Source organism: Durio zibethinus, chromosome 16 (assembly GCF_047325235.1).
Source record: "Durio zibethinus cultivar Kanyao isolate XHJ-2024 chromosome 16, ASM4732523v1, whole genome shotgun sequence".
NCBI classification, from domain to species: Eukaryota; Viridiplantae; Streptophyta; class Magnoliopsida; order Malvales; family Malvaceae; genus Durio; species Durio zibethinus.
The window spans coordinates 5,553,511-5,569,928 of NC_143177.1; the positions used below are offsets into that span (position 1 = coordinate 5,553,511).

The 16,418-nt window shown below is 29.8% G+C and overlaps 1 protein-coding gene, 1 non-coding gene and 1 pseudogene across 2 annotated transcripts; 2 read left to right on the forward strand and 1 right to left on the reverse strand.

Moving 5' to 3' along the window:
• The first annotated feature begins 1,985 nt into the window (after positions 1 to 1,985).
• LOC111298488 (putative serine/threonine-protein kinase At1g54610) lies at positions 1,986 to 8,040 on the forward strand. Its single transcript, XM_022893202.2, has 8 exons — positions 1,986 to 2,928; positions 3,510 to 3,794; positions 3,977 to 4,294; positions 5,001 to 5,228; positions 5,610 to 5,710; positions 6,107 to 6,221; positions 6,829 to 7,302; positions 7,552 to 8,040. The coding sequence occupies exons 1-8, from the start codon at positions 2,479 to 2,481 to the stop codon at positions 7,765 to 7,767; spliced, it is 2,187 nt and encodes a 728-aa protein (XP_022748937.2). The 5' UTR covers positions 1,986 to 2,478; the 3' UTR covers positions 7,768 to 8,040.
• Positions 8,041 to 8,907: 867 nt separating this feature from the next.
• On the reverse strand, positions 8,908 to 8,980 carry TRNAF-GAA (transfer RNA phenylalanine (anticodon GAA)). Its single transcript has one exon. It is a non-coding gene; the product is annotated as a tRNA-Phe (tRNA).
• Positions 8,981 to 9,395: 415 nt separating this feature from the next.
• LOC149514243 (uncharacterized) lies at positions 9,396 to 15,498 on the forward strand (annotated as a pseudogene).
• The last annotated feature ends 920 nt before the right edge of the window (positions 15,499 to 16,418 follow it).

A 16,418-nucleotide genomic window follows, 5' to 3' on the forward strand; every position in this document is an offset into this window, starting at 1 on the left:
GACTCAATATTAATTTTATCACTGTATTTTAAATCAATTTCTTTGATTTTTATATAAAAATTAACGAAATTGAAACGCTTCACTTAATATTTTTAATGTAAGTGATCATTTTGGTTAATTTTATTATTTTTTTTAAAAAAAGAAAATTTAGAATATAGTGATAAAACTTAATAAAATTAAAATATAATAAAAAAATTTAATATTAACTCATAATATATTAATAAATTTAATCTTAATTTTGAAAACAAATAATAAAATAATAATAATTTAATTTTCTTTTTCAGGCCTCGTATTTCCCGTGGACTAGCGGGGTTGCACGACCTCATTTTTGTTGGAATAGGGTAGGTTAAATGAAATAAGATGGTGTTAACAATTATATAATTTATTGAGAAAGAGATAAATTTTTAATTTTTGTAATTACGATTTGATTTTTGATAATCTCGATTATTAAAAAAAAAAAAAAGGGATGGAGTAAATCATCCCATGCATAATCATAATTTGTTTTCCTTTTTATTAACTACCGAGGTTTTTTATTTTTATAAATTCACATTCAAATATTGCATTTTATGCAAAAAAAAATGCACATTCATATAGTAGTGGATTTAAGATTTTTATTTGGAGATATCCACTTATAATATATAAAATATTATCGACAAATTTATGAACTTTATCCATGAAAATGGTATTAAGAAGAAAATTTTGATATGTTCGTGAAAAATTTTCTTTAAATTTTGATTAAAATATTAAAAGACTTTTAAAAACTTTTCACTTTACATAAATAAATTTTTATATTTTATTGTATCGAAATAAACTTTTATTTTTTTTTATTTGTATGTAAGTAAATTCTTATTTCAAACAAAAAATTTATTTATATTAAAAATTTATTTAGGTATAAATTAAAGGTTAATGATTTATTTGGATGCAGAATAAAGATTAAAGACTTATTCAGGTGTAATAAAAATATATGAATTTTCTTAAATAAAATTATAAATTTTAGGGTTTTTTTAAATTTTTTTAACCTTAAATTTTTCTTATTTCAATTTTTGAAGATACCTAGAAGGAATTTTTGAAGGTATCCAACATAATTTTTTTAATTTTTTTTAATTTTATTTTTAAGTTCATGAACACCCAAGGATACCATTAAATCTGTCACAGAATTAGTCAATATATACCAACTAATGTAGTATAAGAAAAAAAAGTGATAAATATTTTTAAAAGAATTAGTCAATATATACCAACTAATCAAGTATAAGAAAAAGAATGATAAACATTTTAAAAGAATCATTCTCTGAGATTATCTAAAAAAAAATAATTTTTTAGTAATATTCTAATGGATCATTAAAACAACCGAAACATAGGTTTCGTTGATCGTAAGAGTATGAAAACTAATTCTAATTTCAACAGTCAATTAGTGCAAATGCCATCAAATACTATCATACATTGAAGCTTTTGCCTTTGAAACTTGTATGGGATGGTGCTAGTAAAATTTTATTTACATTGCACTTAAAATTTAATTCAATTTCAATTAATTTATATAATTATTATTAAAAACTCATATTTAATAAATTTAAATTTTAAATTTTAATACTGATAATTTTAATATCTTAAACTGTAATTTTTTAAAAAATTTCTATTTACTTTAGTTAAAAAGAAAAAAAAAAAGTAAAAAGTAGAGATTACTAAAAGGGAAAGGAAAAAAAAAAAAAAAACTCTTAACCATCCAAAAGAAAAAAATTTAACTCTCACAGATGTCCCGATTCTGATAGACAAAAAAAAATATTTTTTAAAATTACAATCATAATCAACTAAAACATAATTAAACAATAACTTTTACATAAAAAGAGAGAATGGTTTCTGTTGACTGAGCCAGAGCCGGCAGAAGCCGTCTGTTTCTGTTGTATAAATTAAAAAAAATTGTATGGTATTTTTAAGTATGCAAAAAATATACACTCCATATATTTATATACATATCTTAACATGTTTAAATTTATGCATTTGTCATAGCTCAAAGAGAGCCACAGTTTCCTTGGTGATTAATTGAAACTCTCTTTTTATTCTATCTCTTTGCTTCTCAAGTTCAACCTCTTAACAGATTTCCAAGTAGTGTGAGTTTGTTGCCGGTGTTGTAATCTTGTGAAATATTTCTGGGTTTTGATTGTTTCATGGATTGGAGTTATTTTCATCTCTTCCTGAGGTTCAATGCTCACGTGTACGTACTCTAATTTGGAAAACTTGGGTCTTGGGGGTGACTTTGAATGATTTAAGAAGAAGCTTGGATATCTATCGATCATGTAGTAAAAATTCTTCGACTTTGGCTATTTGGTGGATTGGATATAGAGAATTTTGGAATTCTTTGGCGGTATTGATGGGAAAGGATAGAGTTAGCTAGTTTGATAGTACTAGTTTTTAGATGGTGAATTAAGGCTGTTAAAGGAGGTTATTTGTTGTTGGTGAATGTAATTGTGTATATATAGAAACATGGGTTGCATGAGTTCTAAGTCTGCGGCAGTTGAAGATAGCCTTGAGAACCACAAAGAGAGGCTGACGCGAAAGGGGTCATTAGATAAGCTTGTTCCACAAGCTACTTCATCAAGAAGAGAGGAGGTGGTTCGATCAAAAGATAAATATGATGGTGGTGATGTGAAAGTCTTGTTGATCGACGAGAGAACTAGTGGTTCCAATCGTTTTTGTTATAATGATCAGGTTGAGAAGAGGATCATTGATAAGTTTGACGTGAACGAGAAAAATAAGGTAGAAAAGTGTGAGATTACAGTTTCTGGTCATCATCCTGGTCCACGAAGGATGCTTCATGCCATCGAAGGAGAGCAGGTTGCAGCAGGATGGCCTTCTTGGCTTGTTGCTGTGGCAGGTGAAGCTATCAAGGGATGGATACCGCGACGGGCCAATACCTTTGAGAAGTTGGATAAAGTGGGTTCTCTTACTTAGCTTGACCCTATATTACATTTATTTTGAAGCGTGATCAATGCTCATCATATACCGCTTAGCTAATAAAGTGTCTACAACTCTGGAAGATAATTTTGTTCAGCCAATTATGCTTTATATTTGCTCATTAGTTTGCCTAGTTTAATGTTTACATTGGCATCAGTTTCACTTTTTCACTTGGACCTTTTAGGATTGAACAGTGTTTTGTATATTTATTCTATAATTTCCTTGATTTTCAAAAAACACGCCGCCCTCATCTGCAGACAAGTATAGTAACTAATTTGGGGCGTCAACAACTTACAGCCTTTATATGAGTAATGAGTTCGAATAAGCAAAGATCTTTTGCTTTTTGATGAAATAATGAACAAAGATCTAGTCTAATTAGTTTCCCCTTTTTATAGGTAAACTAATCACACATCTGTGAACATATTGTACTCTGTAGTAGGGTCCATGGTGATTTAGCTTGTCATAGAAACTCATCCTATTATGTATCTATATGAATTCCCAGGTTGGTATTCTCATTTTCCTTCACTCTGTTTTCGCATGATAGTGTTTCATTCTTGCAGATTGGCGAAGGAACTTACAGTAGTGTGTATAAGGCTCGTGACTTAATTCATGATAAACTTGTGGCTCTGAAAAGAGTGCGGTTTGATAATCATGATCCTGAAAGTGTGAAGTTTATGGCAAGGGAGATTATTCTTTTGCGAAGACTTGATCATCCGAATGTTATTAAACTGGAAGGCTTGATCACATCCCCAATGTCATGCAGCTTATACCTTGTTTTTGAATATATGGAACATGATCTTGTGGGACTTGCATCACTTCCCAGGATCAAGTTTTCAGAGCCTCAGGTAATCTTATAATGGTTTTATAGTTATCTCTGGCAGCTGTTCAACATTGTCTTTAATAGAGCAGTATCTAGATGCAATCTTGGTGCAACAGTCACCTACACACCTTTATTTTGTAATTTATTAGGACATCTCTTTAAATTTAGTGTTTGTTTGTTCTTAACTTTCTTTCCATTTTCGGGCAGATTAAATGCTACATGCAGCAACTTCTAAGTGGACTTGATCATTGTCACAGCTATGGTGTCCTTCATCGTGACATAAAGGGTTCAAATCTACTCATTGACAGTAATGGAACCTTGAAGATTGCAGATTTTGGATTAGCATGTCATTTTGATCCTCACGATAGTGTTACAATGACCAGCCGTGTGGTGACTCTTTGGTATCGACCACCAGAACTTTTGTTAGGAGCTTCTCATTACGGGGTTGCAATAGATTTATGGAGTGCCGGTTGCATACTCGGGGAACTATACTCTGGCAAACCTATTTTGCCTGGGAAAACAGAGGTACCAGGTTCAAGAGCCTAATTTTAATGAATTTTGATTTTGTTCTTTGCTACTAATATAACAATTGTTATTATTCTAAGCGAAAATATTTGAGAAAAAAAAAATGATCACAACTTCCTAGCCTTAACTCAGGTTTGTGACGGTAAAAAGAAATAAACGGAAATTGCTAGATAATTATATTTGCCCTTGAGCTGAGAATTTTACTGAAATTTTGTGCAATCCATGCTTATATTGATGTTTTCTTGGAGTTTGAATCTTAGGTGAATAAATGAATATTCACGTGATATCCCTCTTAGAATATGATTGTTTCTAATAATTGATTTTTGCTTTATTAATTTGTCTTTACTTTGAACTTGATTAGACTTAACTGGTAATCTTTGTGTTTACACCCTGGTAGCTGATGTTTGCAAACAAAAAAGGCGGATTGGATTTGTTTTAATAAATGGTTTTATTGTATGATTTTTTGGAATGAGACATGTTTTTCAAGTGTGCTTGCATACCATTCTTCCTTCGAGAAGCTATATGATTTTTAAATCCAAAATTTTCTTTAGGTGAAATTATCTCCTATCCATGTGCTAATTTGCACGTTTCTATAAGTTCGTTTCTATTTTAATATTCTCAAAGTAAGCATTCTAGTGGTTGGCTTTTAAAAAGAAAAAAAAAATAGCAAATGACAGGTATGAATTAAATTTTACATACATTGTAGGTTGAGCAATTACATAAGATTTTTAAGCTATGTGGCTCACCGTCTGACGAATACTGGAGTAGGGCAAACTTACACCATTCAACGGTGTTCAAGCCTCTACACCCATATAGACGATGTATTGCCGAAACTTTTAAAGACTTTCCTTCTCCTGCTTTAAGTCTCATGGAGACCTTGCTTTCAATAGATCCTGTTCGTCGAAGAACTGCTGCTTTTGCTCTGAAGAGTGAGGTATGCACGATATGATCAATCATCACCAAAGAATTTATATATTAAGAAGGAATGCTGAGTGTTTTTTTTTTGTTTTTTTGCATGGACTAAATAGTTTGGAGTCAATTCAGGATAATTTTACTGATCTCTTTCTAGGTACTGGAGTTAAAACATTTTTCTTTGCAACTTTCAAGATAGTTTTCTGAGCAGAACTACCATGGGTGTGTTGCAACCGTGAAAATGGTTCTTTAAATACATTAACTTGTTTTTAGCTCTTGTTGAGTCATCAATTCTTTAATTTTTCATGGATAACTTAAGTTATTCCTGTTCACCTGGAATTTACGGTCTTATTAGCTGTTATGAATTTTCACGGATTATTTTTCTCTGCCTTTTTTTTGCCAGTTCTTTACAACACAACCTCTCGCATGTGATCCTTCAAGTTTACCCAAATATCCTCCTAGCAAGGAGATTGATGCTAATTTGCGGGATGAAGAAGCTAGAAGGTACTGTTAAAGTTGATTCTTATCAACTTCAAAAGTCAGTATGGTGTATATTTTATTTTTGGTATAAATTACTTGTCTGTCTTATTATCTAGTTATGTACGCATGTTGCTATCTGCTACAGTTCTGATGTTGTCAATGGCAAATGAATGATTAAACCTTGATAGGTGGTGAAATATACCAAAACCATTGAAGTTGAAATGTGTGCATCGTATGAACTGCACTTCTCCAATTGCTTCCTTAGAAGTATTTGGGTTTTATAGCATAAGTGTTTCTCTCTCTTTTCTTCTGTGGACTTGTAATGGCGCCTTTTTATTTTCATAATTTGGGCCGGGGAGAGGCTTACTTCCTAGTAAAAAGTCTTCTTCATAAGATTAACCTCTTCTCATATTCCCTTAGGCGAAGAGCAGATGGGAGCAGGGGTTCAAGGGTTGACATGGAAAGGAGGGGACAGAAGGAACCACTTGCAATACCAACATCCAATTCTAATTCTGAGCTGGCCACATCAATGCAGGTAATTTTTTTAAATGAAAAAAGATCTGATGGCTATTCATTCAAATGCTAGCCATAAGCAACTAGATGACTTTGTTTTCTGAATTTTCTTTTTGTAGTAAAGGATTATAAATTTGAGATGTAGATTGAAAAAATATCTCAAGGGTGTAAACCTTGTCACAGTCACTTTTGCGCTTTTTTGTAAGGACACGAGAAAGCAAATTGAGCATTTCTTTTATGTTTGTCAGTATACTCAAATGTTGGTAAGAGATATGCGAAATGAATATCTGTGTCTATCTATCTTTATGGTATTTAGTTCATATTTGTCAAGGTGGAGAAATGCAGCTTACAGAGTTACATGTCAAAATGGTCACAGGCAATCTAACATGGGCAGATGACAGAAATTACAGTTCTTTTAACACGCATTTCTTCACTAGATATGCACTAACATAATCCTTTTGGGACCAAATGTAATTGGATTTTTAAATTCATCCTTTTCTGTCATCTTTGTGTTTATATGGTTGTAAATTTGGTTTTCTCTGGCTCTTATTCTTCTAAATGTCCCTCGGTGCCTTTGCCTCTTGCTTCTCTATAGCTAACCATATTCAACTTTCGCCCTCTAATTACAGAGAAGACAGCCTCATCCTAATTTGAAGAGTAGGAGTCAGATGTTCAATTCTCGTAAAGCAGCTGCCTTTTCCGGTTTTTTTATTGATCCCACTAAACAGATACCTGCTGCAAAAGAAGAAAGGAGAGATTTCTTAGAATACAATAGAAAGAAAGTTTCACTTTCAGGTCCATTGGTCCATGATAATGTTTTTGAGAAGTGTGGGAAGGAACATGATGATCTTCCTGTGGTCTCATCCAGAGCTGATTTATCGAAATTATCTGGTTTAGTAGCAACTAGAACTTTAGCTTCTGAAGATCACAGAGACAAACCTGGACCTTTGACTCTAGAAGCAGTAAACCAAGCAGGCAGGTCTGGCAGATTATTTAATGAATTAGAATCTGCCGGAAAACAGGATGCCAGATGCCATATGGCAAAGACTGCAAAATCCCCGGATACAGGAGGTGGAAGAGCCTGCATTAAGGAATCAAGTCTGGTTAGTTCCTTACATTGCTTTTTTATTTTTTATTTTTTTTAAAGCGGAGATCACAGTTACAAATTGGTCAAGCGTATACAACCAACATTGACCACATTATTTATTCTTCCCCTTTAGGCTTCAATATTTCTGTGGTCCAAATATGTTTTCCCCTTTTAGCATTCGTACCATACAGGCATCTATTCTAACACCTGGCTTTTATCTTATCATCTATTCTAAAACCTGCATTCTTATGAATACTGTTTCCAGCATGGTCGTGGTCCCAGTGGAAACAAAATTTATGTCTCTGGTCCATTACTTGCTCCATCCAACAATGTTGATCAGATGCTCAAAGAGCATGACCGTAAGATCCAAGAATTTGCTCGAAGAGCAAGACTTGACAAGACAAAACTTGGGAAACTACAAGCTCAAGGGAAACAAGTGGAAGAAAATTCGTTGTTTGTCTCTGCTAGCAGAGCTGGATAGATGTGTTATCCTCTTTTCTCTCTTGTGGTGAAGCTGGAAAAATCAGCTAACCTGATATACCCAGATAGATAATTAATTTACAGGATCTTTTATGTATAGTAAGTCCATCATTTACTTTCCTGTGATTTGGTAAAGGTATAAATGTACATTTTATAGGATATAATTCTTTGGCTTTGTAGGTGATTATTACTTTTTATACATCAATAATGGAATCAAGTGGCAGCATTACAATTTTGAAACTATTCTTATTTCATAGAATTAGAATATTCAGAAATGATGTGAAAGTGGATAAACAAGAATGTTTTCTCGCCATCGGATAGGTTTGCAAAGTCTATAGCTTTCCGTAGCTAGGAAATGGTCCAAGCATCAGCATGAGATGTAGCCTGCTCTCCATCAAAACAGCCTAACCTAAGTTGTAGATTTGCTCGATGTTGATGGAATATTACACAAACCTTGGCATATTTCTAGAGTCTGACAGTTCTAAATTTCGAGTTGTTGACTGGTAAAAGCTGACCAATACATCAAAGTTGGAATTCATTTTAGACTATCAGAATCTCAATTCTGATACAGTGAATAAAAAAATTTCACCTCTTATGAGAATGCAGAAAATGTTTATAGTAAGAAAGGTTAAGAAAAAGGGTCTTTGTAATTTCCTGCAATCTATGATCAGATAACTTGCTTTGGTTATATAATAATATTAAAAACTTCGACAATCTTGAGTTTAATTCAGATGATATGAAATTGGAATGAATCTTGTAAGAAGATTGAATGTAATTTTTCATGAATTCATTAGATCTTTATATAAATAATTATGTTTGAATCAACCCGAAAGAGATGTACTAAAGAAAATCCAAAATCCCCTACGGCTGAAAAAAATCAACCATCCCACCAAACAATTATCGAGTAAATAAGTTCTAAGGAGTCAGGTTGTAGGCAGGGCCCTAACCGAACCTTGGACATAATTCTACGAGAACAAAGCCCCGTTTTGTTTGTCCTTGTGTTTCATTTTTGTTCAAAAAGTGAATGCAGGTGAGCAAAAATCTATTTCCTTTGGAAGCCAAATAGAAAAAGAATGGGAATACCCTTTAACTTTAAATATGGGCCTCAAATGGAGCCCAGGAAAATTTTGAAAACAGAAAATGCGGTGAGCGTGGATCGAACACGCGACCTTCAGATCTTCAGTCTGACGCTCTCCCAACTGAGCTATCCCCGCGATTGACGTATGTGGATGATTAATTATATTTGTCTTTCTTACTATCAACAACAAAACAAACGCTATGCTGATTGTGGTAGACCTGTCATAATCAGGCAACGCTGAGTAGCTTTTGTTTTAAAAAACCTAAAATATTATTAGGAACTGAGAGCTTAAATTTGTATTAATCGAAGAAAAAAAAATCCTGAATATTGGAAAAAAGGAATATATGAATACGACTACAAGATGCCATAGCCAATTTTGGGACTAGTTCAAGTTTGGTGCATGAAATAGTAGAATGTTATTGATGCGTTTAAAGTTGAATCATAAAGGTTAATTTGCCGCTTAATCCAAATCCAATGGATGAATTTTTTGGTCGTAGATAAATAAATGATATCACGTTTGCTATTTTTGGGCGCCTCGTGCCTTGTGGGATATGGCAATCCGATGCCATTTGCGACCGTCTTATGATGGTTTGTCGTTGGTCCAAGCTAGATTCAGTTGGTCATCGGAATCTCCCTCTTTATTTCTTCCTCTCCCTGCTAAGGTTGGTTGAAAGTGTTATATTTTATTCCTTTGGTGTGGACTAGTCAAGTCATTAATTCAAACTTAGCTTAATTGGTGTTAAATTATGTGAAACTATATTGATTTTGATTTTGATTTTGATAATACTTGAATCAAGTAATATAATTTACGTTAAGTATGATCTCTATGCTAATTATATTTTTAGATCTATAATGTGATGTATCAATATTGACTAACTTGTTAAGAGTGGTCCTACTCTCACCCATTGATGGTGTCACATAGGGGAATGAGGGGACCATGGTCCCCAAAATTTTAAAAGTTGTCTGAGTCTATATAATATTATCAATTAATTAATATATTTTTCAAAATAAATGAATGGCCCCCTTAAGATAATATAATTATTTTAATTTCTATTTGTAAATTTCTAACTTATTAAAATTTTTAAAAATCTTAAGAGCATTTTTTTTTTTCAAGTTTAATAAAAATTTAAACTATCTTCACTAAAATAAAAAAAATTAACATAACTGAATATATTTGTAAAGTAATTCTTTCTATAGAAAATTTTATTTATAGTGTTATTAATTAAATAGTATAAACACTTTAATACTAAATAAATGACAAGGTATATACATTTGTAAATTAAATTTATGAAGTTTACAAGTAAATATAGTTTTATACATAATGAGAACTACAACTAAAAATCAAAACTAAAACTACAATGTAATTAATAGCTTGTTGAATGTACTATTTATATGTAAGTTTTGAAAATTTTAACAAATTACATATCTTTGTTCTGTTTTAAATAAAAATATTTGAGTTTCCTTCATTTTTAATAGTTATATTTTTTATTTCAATATTTCAATTTTTTATGTATGTTGTATATGATTACAATATGAAATGTTATATTTCACATATGTTTTCATAACTTTTGATAAAATAATATGATATTAATTGCTAAATAAAAATTTTCAAGTCATAGATTTATTTTTGTATAGTTCATTCTATTGCAACATGTGGGTTCGTGAATCTGATCGTAGGATATAAAATTTTGGAAATAAAAGAAAAATTAGGAGTTACGATAAATTTTTTTTACTATGTGTGATTGGTCATCTAAAAAGTTTCTCTTTTTAATAAATAAAAAAAAAAGAATTTAAGGTTTATCAAAAAGATTTTTTTTATCTTTAAAAGCAAAATTTGTTTCAGGAGTATGGTTATACGCAAGGAAATATTAGCACCTCACAACGCTTGTTTAGAAAATAATACCAATTAATTATGAGTTATCTTCGGTGTTAGATAAAAATGATTTCAATTTGAAATTTAATAATAATTCCCTTCACTTTTTGAAAAATAAAATCAATTTTATTAAAAATCTTTATTTAGAAATATTGTGAAGATCTTTAGGTTAAAGAATTACTTTAAAATTCTCTAATTTTAGGTAGAATTTAAAGATAATTCTTTTCGCCTACGATTCACCACGACATTTCTTTAAAATACAAATAACATTCTTTGTAGATAATAATTGTTGGTGACTCTTCAACCTCTAGGTAGAGTACTAAGAATTATTTCTTTTGGAATATTATTTTAGTTTTATTTCAAATTTTATATTTTGTGAATAATATTTTACATGAAAAAAATTTTTATGCAAAAAAAAAGAAGATATGCTACAATTAACAAATAAATAGTAATAATTAAAAGGCATAAACATATGAAATGAATGCAAATAACAATCCAAAGACAAATATGTGCTAATGGATGTTATACATGATGATGACATACGATTTTTTAAATCAGGTCTTTAAATATAAAGAGTCGATCCAAACTCCCCAACCTCTAGGCAGAGTTTAGTTGCGACTATTTATATTTAAGATACTATTTTTATTTCTTTTTTTAGTTAATCTTATTATTATTTTTTATTTAAGAATCGTACGAAAAAATTTAATGAAATAAGATTTCCTAAATATATTATCTTTTAAGCGGTATTTAGTAACATATTATTTCATATGAGGTTTTCCTACAAATTCTTTGATTTTTGGGGTAGCTTTGGGTGTTGACATGGGTTCAATGTTTTGAAATTTGACTAATTTCAAGGTCTGGATAATTTAAGGTTTGGGGTTGGATTTATGGCTTTGATTATATTCAAAGTCAGGGGCTAGGTTCTGGGTTTAAGGTTTAGTTTATGGTTTAGGGTTTAAGGTAATGTTAGGGTTTGGTTTAGGTTAGATTTAGGGTTTAAGTTAAGTTTAGGGTTAGTTTAGGGTTTCCACTAGGGTTAGGGGTTGACTTTGGATTTTAAGGTTTGACTTCAAGGTTTAAGGTTTGATTTTAAGGTTTAAGGTTGACTTTAGGGTTTATGAGTTAACGTTAGGGTTTAATATTTGACTTTAAGGTTTAGAGTTTGAAGTTTAGGGTTATGGTTTGGATTAGGATTAGGTTTTAGGATTTGGGTTTGGGTTAGGTATGGCCAAATGTAGGGTTTAGATTAGGGTTTGGTTTTAGGGTTTAATTTTGGAGTTTACGGTTTACCATGATTTTTATAAACCTCCCAAAAAAACTCCAATATCTAAGTGGACTTTCGAAGTAAGCCAAACAATCATGGTTTTCGAACTTATTTAAGGCTTGATGATTATGCAAATGCTATGTCAATAATGCACATGACAATTAATTAAAATGCAAATGATGCATGAAACTAGACTACCATGCCATTATATGACTAATGCAATTTCACAAAACACTTGGAAAATATGGTAGAAGACCACATTTCTATTTCATCAAACCATAATTATTAATTTTATTTTGATACTGGCCATACCAGTCGGTATGCTTTAAGTATACCAAAAGATAGTAAACTTAAGATGATTTGTTGTACCGAATTTAGTATTAGGTAGTATTAGTTGTTTTTGTTAGTTTTGGTAGGTTTCAGTAAGTTTTGGTGGATTGGCATGTTTTAGCTAGTAAATGAATGCGAAATATATTTTATAATTTTTAACTTGTCTTTTGTTGTTTAACTATTTTTAATCAAATAAAAATAAAATTAATTGACAAAATAACCTTTGAAAGTTGAATTTCTTTATTTTTTATTGTAACTTATGTTCTTTTATACTTTATATTTTTAAATAAAAGTTTTTAATTTTATATTTTCAAATCAAAATTTATAAGTATTTCAATTTCTTTCAAGAAAGCAATTATGCTACTTTTATAAAGTTTAGCAATCATAAAACCTTAGTTAATTTTTCATCTTTTTGTTTTTATCTTAATATTTACATAAAAAAATACTTATTGAAATATCATATGATCATATTAGGTATTTAAAAATATTATGAAAAATTTATGATATTATTTTTTATACTTTTAAACTTATTGATTTGATTTTTAAAGATATTGCATATTTATTTTATAGATTATTAATAATATTATAATGTTCAAATTCATGCATGTTTATAAATATATTTGTAATAAACCGAAAAATCTAAAATAATATGCCAAAACAATTGGTACCAGTATATATCATATTTTTATAAAAAATCAAAAAATTATCTAGTATGATATCAACAACCCTAAATCAAACACTTAGGAAGCATATTAAAAGAAACCATTTTTATTAGCACAAACATTTATCAAACATATAGTAAATTACCAAAATAACTAGTTGAAGAAAATAATTTCCTAAAATTACAAAAAATGTAGCTAACAAATCACAAAGCAAGAAAACATATTATAATAAGATTGCATTAAAATACAATACCCATCTTGGCCTCTAGTGTAACTGTCCTAATGAGAAAAAATCATTTTACCTTTATTAATATTTTTTTCAAGCTTTTTCATGATTTTCCTAAAATCTTATGGTGCAATTTTTTATTTTCATGATTTTAATGAATCAAACTTCATAAAAAAAAATATAACTATGATTTGGAGCTTTTCACAAAAAATCAACCTTAAAAAACTCAAATTAAGAAAATTAGCCTTAAAGGGCATTTTGGTAATTTTATCATTTTGAGGTGCAATCAAGGTTTTCAATGGATCAAAATTCATGGAAAAATATTAAAATAAGATATGAAGCTTTTCACAAAAAATTGACTTCGAAAAGATCAAATTATGAAAATACTTCTAAAAGATATTTTAGTAATTTCACCATATCTGAGGTGCAATTAAGGTTTTCAATTCATTAAAATTCATGAAATAATATTAAAATATGATCTGAATTTTTTCAAGAAAAGCCAACCTCGAGAACATCAAATTACGAAAATACCCACAAAAGGTATTTTGGTAATTTCAACTTTTCAAAGGTGCAATCATCGTTTGCAATGCTTCAAAACTCATGAAATAACATTAAAATATGATATGAAGTTTTTCATAGAAAATCAACCAAAAAAAATCAAATTACAAAAATACTCCCAAAGGGCATTCTAGTAATTTCACCCTTATAAGGTGCAATTAAGATTTTCAAGAATCCAAATTATAATTTTATTAATATGAAATCTTAATAGTTCCATTCAATTGTGAATTCCAATGGTTGACCTAAGTTCGACCAAGTTTGATCGAGTTTGACCATTTTTAATCGTGTTGACACATGTTTGACCAAGTTTGATCATGTGACATTTTGGTCATTTTTACTCAAAATTCATTTTCAAAAATTTAGAAATCTTAAAGTAATATTTGGACATGAACTAGGCCCGACTTTAATTATCATAACTGGCTAGAACGTGTCCAATAAAATTAAATGTTTATAGTTGTCCTTCTTTACATATTTCTGAGAATAAAAAATAATGTAAAAACAAAGACATTAATTTTGTTCGAAATTTTTTTATTTTTCATTTTTTTATTTTTTATTTTATAATTGTTTTTTTTTTTATTTTTTGTCTTTTGTTTTGTTTTCTTTTAAACGCACTTGAACTTGGAAATGTTTTGGACTAAACTGCAAATTGGAAAATAAAATGACTAGGATTGAACTGCAAGCCCAAAAATTGAATATTTTGAATTTTTTTGGATTTTGAGCCTTTTTTCATGATTTTTCTTCTTTTTTTCATTGTTTTCTTTCTAATTTTTCCTTTTTTGAAAGCTCATTTTGTTACCGACACTACAATTTTTGAAAACAAATTTGAAAATTTTTTTTCAGAATTTTATGATTTTTTATTTTTCAATTTTTTCAATTTTTTTTAATCAAGATTCACAATGAAATCGAAAATTCAAAATTGAGAAACTCTAGATTCACATCATAATAAGACATTCACAACTGAATCCCGAAGCTTTCATTATATAGATATATCAAAGTTGACTCTTCGTCAAATCAAGGAAAGTGTTATCAGGCCGCATACTAATGTTATAAAGCCTTATCTAATTGATGCAAACAAAAGAGCAAGATTACAATTTTGCTTATCAATGATTGAGCAAAGTACTCTCACCACAAACCCTCTGTTTATTGCCATGTTTAATGTAGTGCATATTGATGAAAAATGGTTTTACTTGTCAAAAAATCAGAGAGATATTACCTTCATCTAAACGAGGTTGAACCTTTTCGTACTTGTAAAAGCAAACAATTTGTCACCAAAGTGATGTTTTCAATTGTAGTAGCTAGACCACATTTTGATGATTTTGGTAATTGTGAATTTTCTAGAAAAATAAGGTTTTTCCCATTTGTATACAAGGAACCAGCTAGGCATAATAGAAAAAATCGACTGGTTGAAACTTTAGCGACTACAAGGAACAAAAGGTCCTGATTTGAATGTGTTGGATCTTAGATTTTTAGAGCGATACAATCTTTACGGCACTAATAAGCTCCTACAACAATTGATGAGTTAGCGACAACTGTAGAAAAATCTTTTAGTGAGTTGTCACCAGAGAGTTTAAAACAATGTGTTTTTGACATTACAAGGGCTTGCATGGTTGAAATTATGAAAGTTAATGGAGGAAACAATTATAGGCTACCACGTATAGGTAAGCAAGGATTGGAAAGAAATGGAGAACTTCTGGTCCAACTTCATTGTGACCAAAAATTGTGCAAAATGCTTTGCAGATGATTCAACTTCGAAGTTGAATGCAAAAAAAATCTTGGATTTATGAAAAAAAGATTTTTTTGTTATATGGATAGTGATATTTTTGCATGTTTTACACTATAAAAAAATGCTACAATGTTAGATAGACAGCGATCTTTCTGTATGTTTTTGTTTAACCATGGCGTTACTTTTGTAAATCTTGAGTATATATGGCTTAAGTAATTATGGTGCATTTGTATAAAGGTTAGATGGTATAGCTCCATTAAATTTAAAAAGATTTTACATAGATTTTGTAAGCACTTTGTAATGAAAGGTTTTAAATATAGATTGATAGTTTTGTTATAGAAATTATTTTTTTTTTAATTTTACTCAATTTTATTATCAGATTGTTTTCTAAACCTTGAATTTGTTTTTTAATTCTTGATTCATGTGACTGCTAAGTATAATGGTCTAAAAAACTTATAGTTATTACGTTGAATTTTTTTTAATAATTTTAAAATTGAAGTATAATAAAGGTCAAAGAAGCAAATATAAACGTTAAAATTTATTGACATTTTATGGTGAAATTTTGAATGGGATAATTTTAAAACTCAAAAGTGATAAATTTATTGAGACGGGGGAATTATTAATACCGAAAAATTATGTGGACAGACAGGTATAGTTTTTTTTTTTTTATTGAGATGAAGAGATTCGATCTCAATTTTTATAATAAGGAAAAACATGCATGAATCTTTCAGTTGACTGTTCAGGTAATACAATTATTTTAAATATTATGCTACTTTTATTCTTTTCGTACGAAAGTACCATCAGGAATAGTAGTCATTAGTAAAAAAAAAAAAAAGATATTGAACAAGTGAAGATATAGGCAATTAATGCTAGGATCATATAATTCTAAATAGACGGCTGGCCGCCCATGCCCCAGTGCTGCTGATCAGTGACAGGTG

Coding starts and splice junctions, on each gene's coding strand:
- LOC111298488 (XM_022893202.2), top strand. CDS start 2,479: ATGGGTTGCATGAGTTCTAAGTCTGCGGCAGTTGAAGATAGCCTTGAG. Junction 5,229..5,609: donor CTTTTGCTCTGAAGAGTGAG/GTATGCACGATA, acceptor TTTTTTTGCCAG/TTCTTTACAACACAACCTCT. Junction 6,222..6,828: donor AGCTGGCCACATCAATGCAG/GTAATTTTTTTA, acceptor CTCTAATTACAG/AGAAGACAGCCTCATCCTAA.